The sequence below is a fragment of the Trichechus manatus genome, unplaced genomic scaffold, assembly GCF_000243295.1.
Source record: "Trichechus manatus latirostris isolate Lorelei unplaced genomic scaffold, TriManLat1.0 scaffold00024, whole genome shotgun sequence".
NCBI lineage: Eukaryota > Metazoa > Chordata > Mammalia > Sirenia > Trichechidae > Trichechus > Trichechus manatus.
Genome location: NW_004443960.1, coordinates 4,305,537 through 4,320,145, shown reverse-complemented (window position 1 = coordinate 4,320,145; position 14,609 = coordinate 4,305,537). Strand labels below are relative to the sequence as shown.

Sequence of the window (14,609 nt, the reverse complement as noted above, 5' to 3'; positions counted from 1 at the left end):
CGGACCGTAACGCGCACCCGCGAGGGCGGCTGTCAGCCCCGAGCCCCGCGGGGACGCGTCTACGCGGCCGCCGCCTCCCTCGAAAGCGCCGCGGCGGGGGTGGGCTGCAGGGGAGACCCCCCCAATCTGGGCCGTGAGTCCTCGCGCCCAAGTCCCCAAGCGGGGATCGGGGACCCCCCCTTTCGTTCGGGTAACGGCCGGAGGGCGGGGCGGCGGCCCGGGCGGATAGTAGGCGGGCGGCCGGAAGGAGGATGCCCCGGGCCTCGGCCGAGCGGAGCCCGAGTCCCCAACCCGAGGGCTGCCGGGCGGGCTAAGGGCGAGCCCTGGCCCCGCCGGCGGAGCCGCCCCAGTGCGTGGTCCGCGGGTCCCTGCTCCGGCGTATGCGTACGAACATGTGTATTTGTATTTACGCACCGCTCCACACGTCCGTGTGCTCGTGTCGGGGGGACGGGGGAGGGGAAACGCCGGCATGTGTGTAAACACGCTTTGCGCCCGGCGGTACAGGATGCGTGTGTACTCGGTGTGTACACGGGCGTCTTGGTTGGTTCTGCAGTTGTGGTCATACCCAGTAGATGTGAGATGTGTCCACGCAGCGCCGAGTGTAAGGATGGTGTGTTGGAGTCTCACACCCCAGTGACCGGATGCCCTGGTTGGGGGAGTCTGCGTGTCTATGTGCCCTCCCCTGGCAGAGGAGTCGCGTATCTGCAGGGGTGCACCTGAATGATGTACAAGGGTCAGTAGCTTTCAGGCCAGCTTGGCAGGAGGGAGGCTGTTTCCCCTAGTCCGGGGCCACCCCACCCCCAGACCGCTGCTGGCCCATGGGGTCCTAGTGCCCACGGCTTCTGCTGCCAAGAGGCCACTCGGCCGTCCTTAACTCAAGAAATAACCCCAGGGTGGTGTGTAGGCTCACAGCCAGCCAGGGCTGCCCCAGGGAGGGTGTTTGGCCTGGAGAGACCATTTTCCTCAGGCAGCTGCAGGAGCCAGGGGCCCTGGTCATCGTTTTGGAGGCTGCAACAATATTGAATTTCCTGCCCTAAGGTTTGGAAAGATGGGGAAAACAGTGGTTAGTCCACTCGGCTGGGATGAATCCTTCCTTCCCTCCCCCTCCCAGATACCTGGGGCCCCTGACCCTGTGTGTCTTCACACCCAGAGACAGCGCTCCTCTGCCTCTCTGGGCAGGCTCCCTCTTCCCTCTGCCCTCAGTTTCCATATCTCTACCTGGGGGATGTGAGCGGCCTCTAAGGAGTGAAAGGCCAGCTGTCTTCCCCACCCCCCAGGCCGGCAGCCGACCCTCCAGGAAGCTCCCTGCTCCCCACCTCTCTGACAACAGACACCCTAATCAAGGGCTGCATGTGGCAAAACCTTGCAAAACCACATTCATGGCAGTTAGTATCTGCATACACAGCTTCCTCCCTGCCGGGGGCCGGTCAGGCAGCTGTCCTCAGAGGTGGACACCTGCCTGTTGGGACCAGTCCAGCCCCCGCAGCCGGGCAGGAGATGGCCACCCAGGTGGCACAGGTGGGTGCTGCTTGGTCCCAGGAACTGGTGATGTGGCTTTGAGGATTGAACTGTCTGGGAAAAGCTGTTGGAGGAGGGGTAGTGCTCTGCTGACCCCAGGGGCCTGGAGGAGCCCTGTGCCCTGGGCTCTGTGGGGGTCTGTTTCCCCATCTGTAAAATAAGGGGTATGGGGGAGGCTCAATAAGGCGAAAGTGGCTGTGAACCCCCAAATCTTGGGCCTCTGGGTGGGAGTGAGTGGGGGATTCCCATGGCTGACCCCTCCCCCCGGCCCTCCACTGGGGCTGGCAGCAGATGCAGACCTAGCGGAGGTGGTGTTTCTGGGTCATCTTCTCTGTGATTTAGGTGCTAATGCGGGCAGGAGGCTGGTGGCGGGGGGGGGGGGGGGGGGGGGCTCCGAAGTGAGCTGACCCGCTGCGCTGTAATGGCTGGGGTTTTGAGGCACACACGAGGAGACAATTCCCAATGGAATCCACACACACTGGGACCTTTGGGGCTGCTGCTGGGGGAGGAGGGGCCGGGTGTCCCCTGAGAGTGAAGCTGGCTTTGAGCAAGTGTCTAGGGGTATTGGCGTAACTGGGGTGCTTAGAGACCAGCCCCCAGCCTGGAGCTCCTACACCCCCATTTAGGGACACAGGGTAGACCGTCTCCAGCAGGAAGTTCCAGAGTAACTCTTCTGTGCGTTTACTTTAAGAAAGCCCCCGAGGGCAGGCCCTGGGAGCCTGGCTGGATCAGGGTGTGCTGGGCTGGGAGGAGCTGTGGGGTGAGCCCGCTGGGTGTGATGGCAGGCAGAGCGGTGGGGCTGGCTGGGGCTGGCGGCTCCGACTCCAGGGCTGGGCCCCGAGACTTGGCTGTGTGCCTGGTGGACCCTTCACACACTTCACAGCTTCCTTACCAGGCACTTTCGCAAGAGCAGCTGGTTCCCTTATTTCCCTCCGACACCCCTCCTGTGGTGGCTGAGCGGGACTCATCACCCAGTGCCGCCCGCAGGGGCCCCTCGCGAGGCGCCCTGGAGCCTGTCTGCACTCTAGCCACCCAGGGCCCCATATCTGAGCCGGACACCCAGAATGGCTGGCGAGCCCCCTTCTTCGTTCCCCCATGGCCTGTTCTGAAGGCTGCCCGGAGTCAGTCAGGGTTCAAACCCACCTCTGCCTCTTACTGGCCAGTGAGTGGCCTTGTGCAAGTCACTTTTCCCTCAGCTTCCCAGACTCAGAAACAGGCAGCGCCATCCCTACCTGCCGGGGTCGATGCTGACGGTGGCACATGCTCTCACCTTGGTGAACCCTGTGGGGCCAAGCTCCAGGCGGCAGTGGTGTGCAGGGGGACAGGCAGGGTGTCCCGGGTCTGGCCAGTGTGGCTGTGATTAGTGGTCATCAGTGGTCACCTGTCATAAACCCCATGGCGGCTCAGTCCTGGAGGCACGTGTTGCTGTCCGTGCTGGCTCAGATCGGGAAGCTGAGGCCCAGACGGGAGGGGTCAGCTGGGCTAGAGCCTCCTGAACCAAAGGCCTGGGTCTGGCCAGCACTCAGGATCCCTGAGGCCATGGGCAGGGAGTCATACGCCTTCAGAGAATCTTCTTTCCCCATGAGATGGGGGGTGTTGCTTGGTACCTCTGAGTCATGGTGATGGCTGAGGACCCCAGGTACATGCAAAGGAAGGACTCTGAGCTAGAGGCAGGTGGCCGCAGTGTTTCGAGGGTCCTCAGAGATTGGGCTCAGTGGGGCTCCTGGTGCACCGCCTGGGAAGGATCCTGGAGGTGAGTGTGGGCCTTTCTTCCCGCAGACGGCCCTCAGCGCCTTTTTCCAGGAGACCAACATCCCCTACAGCCACCACCACCACCAGATGGTAAGTGACCCCAGAGCCCCTGGGGCAGCACTGCGGTTCTGGGTGGGAACAGGGCGGGAGCTACAGGTGGGCCCCTTCCTGGGAGGAGGGCAGGTACTGGGACTGGCCCCATGGGCTCCTTGGAGACCTGAGAGCAGGGGCAGTGGCCCCAGTGGGCGCCTGGCTCCAGCCCCACCCTGCCACTCTCCAGGGCTGGCAAGCACCAGCCTCACTGGAGGTGGCTGTGAAGTGGGCGGGTGATGCCCCTCAGGCTGGGTTGGCCCATGTCTGGGTGGCTCCACTCTGGGAGCCCCTGGAGGGACAGGCTGTTGGGGGGGTGGGTGCGTGCTTGGGTAGCATCTGGGGACAGGAACCAAAAGCTTCCTGACCGTGGGCTGGGCTTGGTCCTCCTTAGGAGACAGCAGAAGGCCTAGCGGGCCTCCCAGAAAAGGGAGCCTCACCTCTGCCTTCTTTCTCTCCCCACACAGATGTGCACTCCCGCCAACACCCCCGCCACGCCCCCCAACTTCCCTGACGCCCTTACCATGTTCTCCCGTCTCAAGGCCTCCGAGAGCTTCCACGGTGGGGGCAGTGGCAGCCCAATGGCCACAGGGGCCACGTCGCCCCCGCCACACTTCCCCCACACCACCGCGGCCGGCAACTTCGCGGCGCCCAGCTGGCCGACTGCGGCCTCGCCCCCAGGGGGCACACAGCACCACCAGCCGCAGCAGCTGCCCCTGTGGACTCCAGCACCCCCCTCCCCGACTTCAGACTGGCCACCCCTGGCCCCCCAGCAGGCTGCCTCGGAACCGAGGGCCCACCCTGCCATGGAGGCAGAGAGATAAGGGAGGCCCCTCCCCCCTCCCAGAGGCCAGGGCCCCGTGGGTGGGGGGAGAGGACATCTCCACGGGCCCCCATACCCCTCCTGCACCCCGTCGTTCCCCGGAGCCCTGGACGGGAGAGACACTGGCCAGGCAGGGGCTGCATCCCACGCCCACGTGCCCAGCCACAGGCGTGGCACTTGGGAGCCAGCGGGCAGTCCCTGGTCGCCTGGGTCTGGTGCGAAGCCGTCGGGGAGCCTGGTGGACAGAACTTCTCAGAGACCAGACAGCCTCCCTGCAAAGGCTGCCCGACCCAGGGCACCGCAGAGAACGTCGACGGTGGAGAACTTGCCAGCTCCTGACTCTGAGTTCCCGGGACCGCAGGGTCGTGTCCGCGTGTGTGCGTGTGGCTGTGTCTGTATTTATATGTATATTGGTTTCCAAAAGCAACCTGTTCACGGGGCAGCTGGACTTTGCATGTTAGAGTGAACCCCATGCCCGCTGCCCCCTCCCCAGCGCCCCGCCTCATCCCTACCCCTCAGTCAGCTGCCACTGCTGTTCTCTGCAGAGAAGAGGATTGTGGGAAACTCCAGGACTCTCCCACCCATACCCCAGCTCCTGCCTGCTGGGGCTGCCTGCATGCCTCCCCAGAGCCCGGGGGTCCCCCAGCCCCGTTTCCTTTCCCCTTTTAACAACGGAGAAGAAAGAATTGCAAACCACCATCAGGCTCTGTGGTCTTGCTGCGCCTTGGCTCTGCCGCCAGTGGCTCCCTGTGCTGGGGAGGGCAGCCACACAGAGCTGGGCCACCTCCGGGTCCCGCCTGCCCCACACTGCCCTGTCTGTCACTGTCTCTGCAACCACAACATGCTCCGGAATTGTACTGCCCCCGGAAACTCTTCCCGTGGAGCTAGTTGCTGGCACATGTTCCCAGATCCTAACCTCAGTCTGCCCACACTACCTCCTATAGACAGAGCCTGACCCCAGCTATGAGCGCCCAAGTTTCACATAAGGACCTTCCTGTTCCCAGGCCCTCTGGTTGTGCTGCAGGTTGGACCCTCTGAGCCCAACCTCCTGCAGACGTGGCTGGAGGCAGCAGGCTGGGAGGGCCAGTGGGGACTAGCCGGCAGGACAGAGGTTGAGCCAGGGCCAGCTTGGGGCTCAGATGTTAGGGTGCAAGGAGACCAGCAGCCCAGGGGCAGTAGAACATGGGTTCCAGGCTGCTCCCATGGGCCTGGTTGCACCCACTTCAGTCCAGGGGAGGAGCCTGGGGGCAGCTCCCGGCTGCCCATGCTGGGGGGTCCTGAGGCAGCCTTGGCCTGGCACCCTTTCTGAGGGGGCCTGGGCTTGGGAGGGGCTCGGGCTGCAGCTTATCCTTCCCTCACTAGGATGGCGTCCTTGGTGCTTGGTCCCTCCCCTGGGGGACCCTCTGCTCAGGTGCCCATGTCGTCTTCTCCAACTTGGGAGCCTTTTCCAAGGCTCCTGTCCCTGTTCTGGTCCCCGTCCGCCCCATCTCTGCTCAGGTGGGACCTGGGCAGTCGTGAAGCCTACCTCAGATGACTGTCCCCTCTGGGTCAACACTGAAGCCTGACCGCTGGCCCGTGCGAGCTGGCACTTGTGTCAAGAGACCTGCACTGGCTTTGAACTCACCTTTCTGGCAGCTCCGCCTCGGTGATGCCACATCGTCCAGGTCACACGAGTGGCAGGGTGTGAAGACACCAGGAGCAAGACGAGAAGGGAGGCCATCTCAGCCATCCCAAGTCTTCACTCTGCAGCTTCAGCTTCATGCTTTTGGATGCAAGAGAATTCTCTGGAAACTGCCACTTTCAAGTAGCAGGAAAACTGCTTTCCAGGGACAAATACGTGTTTTTGAATTATCTGCTGTTTGGGGTGAGCTGGGCCTTGGCTGTCCTTGAGGGGAGACGACTGAGGTGGCCGTCAAGAACCTGCGGTCTTGGCAGGGGCGGTGGGCTCCAAGGCCCCACCCAGGCCGGCCCCCGGACCAGCAGGGAGCACACCCTCACTGCTCAGTGAGGCCACTGACCAGTGCGTCCCCGGGGCCTGCTGAAAGTGCAGGATCTGAAGCCCAGCCTGGAGCTACTGGGTCAGGATCTGCCTTGTACCACAACCCCCAGGGGATGCAGGTGGACATAAAGTCTGAGAAACATCCCACACAACATCTTGACTGAGTGCTGGCCTGCTGGGAGGTTGTCCCACCATGCCTTGTTCTGGTTCTGGGGCCACTGGGGCTGGGAGGTCTCAGGTGGTCACATGAAAGCCGGAGGGACTTTAGGTCCCTAGACCTGGGCTTCCCAGCCTTGGCACTGTTGACACTTTGTTCCAGATCATTCTTTGTGGTGGGACTACATCCCTGGTCTTCAGCCACCAGATGCTAGGAGCACCCCTACCCCGGGTGTGACAACCAGGTATGTTCCTAGACCTTGCCCAGTGTCCCCCGGGAAAACGATCGCCCCCGTGGAGCACTGCTGTAGACCCCGGTTCCCATACCTAGCTGCTCAGCAGAGTCTCCTGAGGCGCTCAGCAACAAGAAGCAGATTCCAAGGCCTGCCGCAGCAGAATCTTGGGAGAGGGCCTGGGAGTAGGTTTTTAAACTCTCCCCCGACTGATTGTGTATATACTAAATACCACTCACTGGCATGTGACATCTCAATAAAGCTGTTAGGAAGAACAGCCCCCAGGCAGCCCAATGCAGCCCCTTGGGGTGATAGGGTCATGGGTGCTCGTTAAACACCCAGGTCTCTGGGCTCCCAGGCAGCCATGCTGGACGAAGGCCCAGCAGGGTGGGATCCAGTCCTGTCAGGAGGTGGGCCGTCTGGGCCATCACAAAGTTGGGGCGTCGGGCGGCTCCCCAAGGCCAGCGTCTTCCTGTCACGCTGTCCCACGTGTGCACCCAGAGCTGTGCCTGGGAACTTGGGGGTCTGTCTGGCAGCTCACGGACAAGGGCTGCCCCTGGCGTCAAATCCAAGGCTGGAAAAGCAACCGCGACTGACTGGGGGGGAGCCAGAAGGGTCCTCTCACCACTTCCAAGCCTGGAAACTCAGAAGCAAAACTGAAGGAGCCAGCGGCGACCAGCGGGGACGGTGCTGGTGCTCTGACAGCAGAACCCAGCTCTGCAGGCCCCCTGGCCTGTCACATCAAGACCCTCCTGGGAGCTGTCTGGTGGCCCAGGAGACCGGCCTCACTACTTCAAAGTCCAGCCTTGGCAACGTGGTCACCCCGACCACCCACCAGACCTGACCTCCTGATGGCTTGGGCTGTTCCCAAAAGTCCGCTCCAAGAAGCACCATTTGCACCCCCTGAGGTTGCTCTGAAGACTGGGCTTCGAGCTCCACACGTCTGATTCCGAGGAAGGGCTTGGCTTATCTCTGGGGGCAGACCGTAATCCCCCCACGGGTGCTGTGGCCTCACACAGGGTGTGAATCTAGTGTGATTGCTTGCCATTTTAAAATCAGGAGAGGTTACATGAAAGTCCCCACTTCTGGCTGATCTTGGAGAACTGGAATATCTGGCCAAATTCCCTTCAAACCACCACTAGCCAAAGCTAACCGTCACACTGGGGATGTGGCCGTCCTGTCCCTGCCCAACCAGCCAGGTTGCTGCCACTGCAGACGTTGCACTTCTAACTTCTGCTCTGGATGCGGTGGCCGCTCTGAAGGAATCTTGGTTTCCCCGCAGACAGAAAACGTCAGTGACTCTACTCAGCGGGGTGGGGGCCTTGGGCCGATGAGCGCCATGTCTCCTCGCGAGAGGTGTGTTAGACACTCAACTGCTTTCTGCAGCCGCTGGGGATCCTCCCTGGACGGCTGTGAAGAGAGGGGCTTGTTCTCCACTGTGGATCCTCTGGGATGTGGGGGCACTCTGAGGGCCGCTGAGCATCCCCAGGGACTTTTCGGTGGCCACTAGGGCTCTCTGAGAACACTGTGGCTGGCCAGCCACAGGGACCCTCACTGTTGAGGGGCAGCCCTGGAGGTCTCTGGAGGGGCTTTTCATCCACAATCCCCAGCACCAAGGACAAAGGACGCCTTTGACTCATTTTGAGGCCAGGTTGTTTCCAGTTCCCGCATTTGAAAAGGTCTCTGGGTTTTCTAACCACAGCTTGTGTCTGGGAAAGGAGCCCTGTGGCGCAGTGGTTAAGCGCTCGGCTGCTAACTGAAAGGTCAGGCGGTTGGAACCCACCCAGTGGCAACCGGCACCTGTAAAGATTACAACCTAGGAAACCCCATGGGGCAGTTCTACTCTATCCCACTGGGGCACTATGAGTTGACAACAGATGACACCTACCGACCAGGAGCCCTGCACAGCAGGCCCTTCCCTCCAGTGCCCCGGCGCCTGCCTTAGGGTGCTTCCTGGTAGCGTCTTTCCCCAGTGCAGAGGGTCTTGTCTGGGATACACATTCGCTGCCATCATCGGCTGTTTATACCTTAGGATTAATGAGTTCAAGGTCTTTGAAAGGGAGAAAATGTTCAGTGACCCTTCTGCGTGCAGTGGTGGGCTGTGGGGCTGGGCTGGGGGTGAGGGTGGTCCCTGCACAGCGTCTCCTCCCCTCCAGCATGACATGAGGTGGCACCCTCTGCTCTGCAGGAGGCACCTCCCTCCCCTTCCTGGCCGGGCCGACACGCTCACAGCCCAACATGCAGGGCTGGCCTGGAGGCCTCCCTCCCCACATAACCAGCTCATCCTGGTCTTAAAACTGGAAGCCCTGAGTCTCAGGACAGTGGGTCACCCTGCTCCCTGCCCAGCCTGGCCCTGCCACTGCATCCCAGGCCCAGAGGAGACTGCGCCCCCATAATTCTCACCCTAGTGGCCCCATCCTGGTTCCTTCACTCCCCAGTGCCTTCCCAAGCTGGGACAGCGTGGGGCCCCTCCTGAGGCACCTGTTGAGGGGCCAAGAGGAGGCCGCACCCCCCGCTCCCCTCCCCCCAGCTTTAAGGGCCTGCCAATTCCCACCCCTCTGGGACTGGAGGGTGGCTGCCACCTGGGACCGGTCCGGAGGCTGGCTGCTCCCACCCACCCTGACAGGGATAGGAATGTCTTCCTCTGGGATTGCTCCTGGCCAGCCTAGTGTTCTGTCTCAAAGTTCCCCACCCTCGGAAGGAGGCCCGGGAGAGTGCAAACGTGTTAGTGTTGCACACCCAGGCCTTCCTCCTCAGCTGCAGGCACCAGGTTTGCAGGGGCCATGTGGGGATCAAGCACCAGGGGCCGGGAGGGAGAGTTGAGCCCGGCCATGAGGGCAAGGGAGGAGCCCTGGGTGCGTGGATGTGGGTGCGTGGATGTGGGGGTGAGTGGATGTGGGTGCGTGGATGTGGGGGCACGTGGATGTGGGTGCGTGCATGTGGGTGTGCATTGGGGGCACAGGGACAGGATCCCCACTACGGCAGGCCCAGCGGGGAGCTCCCTCGGGCCCCATCTCCCCAGTGACTGCAGCCAGGGCCGTGCCTCCCTCCCCTGCTGTGGGACAGACGGCAGAAGTGGGGCCCTGGCAGGAAGAGGGACTAGCGGGTCCCACCCGTCCACGTGGCGAAGGCAGGCCTTCACCACAGAGGGGCACCGGCCAGTCACCCTCATCCACAGTCAGCCAAGTGAAAGATTTTATTCCGGAAGATGGTGCAAAAATACTCATCTGTGACATGGGGGTGGGGGCTGGGGGCCAGGGTTCCGTGGGCTGTTGCCCCCCAAGGTGGTTGGACAGGTAAGTCACTGGGTCAGGAAGCTCACGGCCTCATTTGGACACCGTCCTCGGAGAGAGAAGAAAGCAGTCAGGACCCGGGGCTGGGGAGGGCAGGGGCCACTGGGAACAGGTGGACCCCCCCCTTCATGTCACCCCCTAGAGAGAGAGCCTGGAGCCCCCAGACTTCCCCCAGGGTGGGCCTGAGGGGTGCAGATGGGGAGCCCCCTGAAGACTCACTCATGGGCAGCTCACTACCCCCAACTCCCTGATTCCTCCCTGTACCCCAGGGACCTCAGCTCACTACCCCCAACTCCCTGATTCCTCCCTGTACCCCAGGGAACTCAGTGAGCGTGGGGGGCAGGGGACATGCCCCCAAACTGGGCATCGCAGTGAAGCGGGCAGAAAGGATGGCGAGCACCAGGGGCTAGGAGCACTCCCCACCAGAGCTGGGGAGTGAGGAAGAGGTGAGGGAATGGCGGCTGGGAGGGAGAAACAGCCAGAGGGACATGGTGCCCAGGAGGGATCGGGAACCGCTCAGCTCTGCCTTCAGGCCCGGGCACACAGTAGCCCGACGGGGCACTCAGGCCTCACGGCTGCTCTCTGTTCTGCCAAGCACCGGGTCGTTGCAGCAGCCGAAAGGTTGGCAGCTGCTCAGGAGGGGTAACCCCCAGGGCCAGGGCGATGCTGGCATATTTGAGGGGCGTCACTCCAGGGTCCTCAGGGGTTAGCCAGGAACTAAGTACAAATAATCAGGTTTCTAAAGACCCAGTTCCTAACAAGAATTCCTGGTAGAAATAACCAACATAAAATAAAAAATGATGCAGGCAGTACATTTTTCTCCCACAGGGAAACTGGACTTGGTAAAAATAACGGCCCCCAGAAAAACTGACTGGCAGGAGCTGGTATTGGTTCAGGATGATGTGGGTTGATCAAGGAATTGGTTTCACTGAAAAATTGTCATGGATAAAAAAGAAAGTCATTTAAAAAAAAAAATGAAGAACACTGTGTTGTACTGAAAATTGGTCAGGGTATGAAACTGGCTTAATGGAGAGCTCATTCCAGAAAGACGTGGCGTTTGCATTCATATAAACACAGAACAGCCACTGGGTCAAAATGGGGGTCAACGCTTGTAAAGACCTACCCTGTGTCCACAGCCCCTTTCCTAGGTCTGGCTCAGAGCCCCGGGGGCACCCTGGCAGCTGTGGGGGGTTGGGAGGCTCACGGGTTGGCAGGCTCCTCCTTGGGCTGAGAGCTGGCTCGGGACTCGAAGCGCAGGGATCTCGTGTGCCTGCTGGCCCCCGGAACCTGCTGGGGGTCCCGCGGCGGTGGGATCAGCCGTGGCAGCAGTGGCAGGGGTGGCAGAGATGGTGGCCGGGATGGCACTGTCAGGTGGGGGCCTGGGGTGGCTGTGCTGGTGCTTGTGCGGGGGTACAGGGCTGGGGGGCAAGAGAAACCCTCCATGTGTTCAAGAGCATTCCATTTGGAGACTCCACCCTTGGAGTGGCAGCCTGGGGGGCATCCCGGTTCAGAGAGCAGAGCCCCCAGACTGCAAGGACGTTACGGCTACGGCAGGCACGGACCCAGCTCCTCCGGCTCCCCCAAAACACACGACCCGGAAACGGAAAGTAGAGGGGAGCAGGGCACCCGAGAAGGAAGTGGGATCCAAGAGGCCAGCTCCAGGTTCCAGCTCTGGCTCAACTACGTGGCCTCGGACACAGCTATGCGCCTCAGCTCCCTGCTTTGAGGGGCTGATGGTGGTCGGGATAAGGACCGGGAGAGATAAGAGTGGACACAGTGCTTGTAAACTGTCCTTTGCCCCACGGAGGCTTGTTACCATGGCGATGTGAGTCACAGGGAGGCCCAGGGGGCCGGGAGGGCTCCCTTCTCTCACCACTGAGGAAGAACATTCCTGTGGCGCTCATTCCCGGGCCTGCAGCTGCGTGCAGGTGGCCCCACTTGAGGGGCTTCCCAGTCCTGGCAGGGTGGGCAGGCAGGCTGCCCAGGTGCGGGCAGAGCAGGTAAGAGATGGAAGAGGGGGTGCAGGGAGCCCCAGGTGAGGTGGGCTGGGCTGGGGGGAGCCCAAGGTCCTGCCAGAGGCCCTGCTGGGCCAGGAAGTTTGGGGGACGGGTACTCACGGGGGTAAATGGCACCAAATGAGTCGCTGGTGTGCACATGGTCATACAGGTTTCGAGAGGGGGGCCGCGGAACCTTCACAGCTTAGGGAAGAGTAAAGGGAAAGAGGTGGGAGTGGGGGGTCCCTTCCAGAGTTCCCGTCCCACCCTGCGGCCCCGCCCACGCCTTACGGGAGAGGGTTTCTCCCTGCCGCCCCCTGAAGCCTAGACGTCACGTGGCAAAGACACTGAGAGAAGGTGTTCTGAGTCACTGGGGCCAGGCAGGCGGCAGGCCTGGTCTCAGCGTCGCAAGGCCCAGGCGGTGCCAGCAGGAATAAGTCACAGGCCATTTGTCAGCAGTTCCTGAGACGTTCCTGCTGGAGGCCGGACCACCGTAAGGCCCCCTCCCCTCCCCTCCTTCATTTTTGAACCCAAAGCCACCCCTTCTCCTTGTCCAGCCAAGAATCACCATGACCAAAGGCCACTGCTCGAGAAGAGATGGGGGCACGTGGGAAGAGGCAACGAGAGAAGAAGGTATGACCGAGGGCAGGAGGACTCACAGGCGAACGAGCAGGAGACCCCACGGGGCGCCAGGGGCCTGGGGTGAGGAGGCTAGGCCTGGTGCTCAGGACCAGTTACCGGCAGACCTGGCTGTTCCTTCTACCGGATGGTGCTGTTTTCCAGATCTTTCCCTGGCCATCTTCTGATAATTCCCGTCTCAAATGTCACTTCTCAGAGGGTTCTTCCCAGGCCATCCAACTTCAAACGCCGCCCCATCCCACTCCCACGTTTGACTCCTTCCCCCAGTGAACTCACTGATCCGCTTGTATTTTCTGGTCCCCGTAGAACACAAGCTCTGTGGGGCAAAGACTGATCATCCTGACCACACCAGGTACCCCCAGTGGTGCTAAAACAGCGCCCAGCCCCAAGGAGGCGTTCAGGAATGACTCGGGGGATGACCAGCAGCGTGTGGCAGCCAACGAGGTTCTCCCTCCAAGAAAGAACCAGCTGTGGGGCTGCAGGGAGGGCAGGGTCCCTGGCTGGCGACTGCGAGCCAGCAGCCCAGGCAGGCTGTTCTGCCAGCCTCAGCATTGCAACACAGCTCCCCACCGGGCTGGCCTGGACCTCATCTGAGCCACATCACTAAGGGTGTCACCCTGCTCCCCCCTTTCCAGCTGGCTCCCTGGCCTGGTCCCTGACCCCCTTTTATCTTGCAGAGGTGCCGTCTCCCACCCCGAAGAACTTGTGCCCTCCTAACTCAGCCTCAGCGTGACTTTCCAGAGGACCCAGCTCACGGGGCCCCACCCTGACTCCCGCTAGCCTTTGGACTCCATGTGGCCTGAGTCAGGTCCCGTGTCTGCATGAGTGCCAACACCGAGTGGTTGGGGGGCTCCCTGTCCCCAGCTCGGATCACCAGTTAGCACGCAGACCCCTCCAGGGGCCAGAGATGGGACCTACCAACCAGCTGACCAGTGAGACTAAATTCATTTGTTCCCCCAACTGAACCCCTGCTGCCCTCCAAGACAAGGGATGTGGGCCCGGGTTACACACTCAAGATCCAGTAAAGGTTTTCCTCTGAGTCCCAGGGAAGGGCTCTATCTGCCCACCCCACACTCACTCCAACACCCCATGCAGCTGGGACTCTACACATGTCCAGACTGAACTCAATTTTGCTTCCCCACCTGCTTCTCCCAGCTTCCTACTTCCATGTCACCAGAAGCCCAGGAGCCGGCCTTTGAACTCTCAGCCCCCTCGTTCCCCTCCGCCCAGGGTCCGGAGGCCTCCTAGGGAAGGCTTCCCAGAGGCCTGGTACTTGAAGAACAAGTGGACGTGAGCTACACTTGAAGGGTGGGGAAAGGGCTTTTTAGGCAAGAGGGGCCACAGAGCATGAAACAGCATGGCCTAGCCTGAGTGCTCCGAGTAGGCCCACGTGACTGGTCCCAAGGGTAGGCGGAAAGGACTGTGACTAGAGAGGGGGCAGCTCAGGTCTGGAAGCAGCATGTGCTCTAAGCCTTGGCAGAGGAGAAGGCTCTTCAGGGGCTGGGTGGAGATGGGGCTCCAGGCAGTGCACATGGCATGGGCAGAGGCCCTGGGGCTGGTGGAGGCAGACGGGGTGAGAGGTTGAGCGGCCTTGCAGGTGGGCCGAGGAGTCAGGCTCCTCAGGTCTGTGCAGAGCCGTGGATGGTGTGGTCAGCTGAATCACGGCCCCCTAAAACAGCCATGTCCCCAATCCCTGGAAGCTGGAATGTGTGCCCGTACATGGTGTTATGGATTGAACTGTGTCCCCAGTCCTGACGTCTTAGTGTTTGTAATCCCGTTTGGGAACGGGTTTTCTCTGCCATGTCAATGAGGCAGCATTAGTGTGGGGTGTGTCTTCAATCAATCTCCTTTGAGATATTAAACAGCAGATTAAGCAAGCAAGCAGAGGTGCAGGAAGACAGATGTCGCACGGAGGAACAGACGCTGAAAAGAGACAAGGACCTTCTCCCAGAGCCGACAGATAGAGAAAACTTTTCCCTAGAGCCGGCACCCTGAATTCGGACTTCCGGCCTCCTAAACAGTGAGAAAATATATTTGTTGTTAAAGCCACCCACTCGTGGTATTTCTGTTACAGCAGCACTAGAGAACTAAGACACACGGACTTTGCAGGTG

The 14,609-nt window shown here is 61.3% G+C and overlaps 2 protein-coding genes across 2 annotated transcripts in view; one reads left to right on the top strand and one right to left on the bottom strand.

The window, feature by feature from the left end:
- UBALD1 (UBA like domain containing 1) overlaps window positions 1-4,282 on the top strand; it is a 7,765-nt gene extending 3,483 nt beyond the window's left edge. The window contains exons 5-6 of the mRNA XM_012554674.2: window positions 3,298-3,360; window positions 3,828-4,282. Of these exons, the coding sequence (XP_012410128.2) occupies window positions 3,298-3,360; window positions 3,828-4,184 (420 nt within the window). The 3' untranslated portion in view covers window positions 4,185-4,282. The remainder of the gene's footprint in view (window positions 1-3,297; window positions 3,361-3,827) is intronic.
- A 6,782-nt stretch (window positions 4,283-11,064) lies between these two features.
- The window catches only part of CUNH16orf96 (chromosome unknown C16orf96 homolog), a 45,461-nt gene continuing 41,916 nt past the window's right edge, over window positions 11,065-14,609 (bottom strand). Inside the window, exons 15-16 of the mRNA XM_004373423.1 lie at window positions 11,982-12,062; window positions 11,065-11,282 (exon numbers count right to left, since the gene is read on the bottom strand). Of these exons, the coding sequence (XP_004373480.1) occupies window positions 11,065-11,282; window positions 11,982-12,062 (299 nt within the window). The remainder of the gene's footprint in view (window positions 11,283-11,981; window positions 12,063-14,609) is intronic.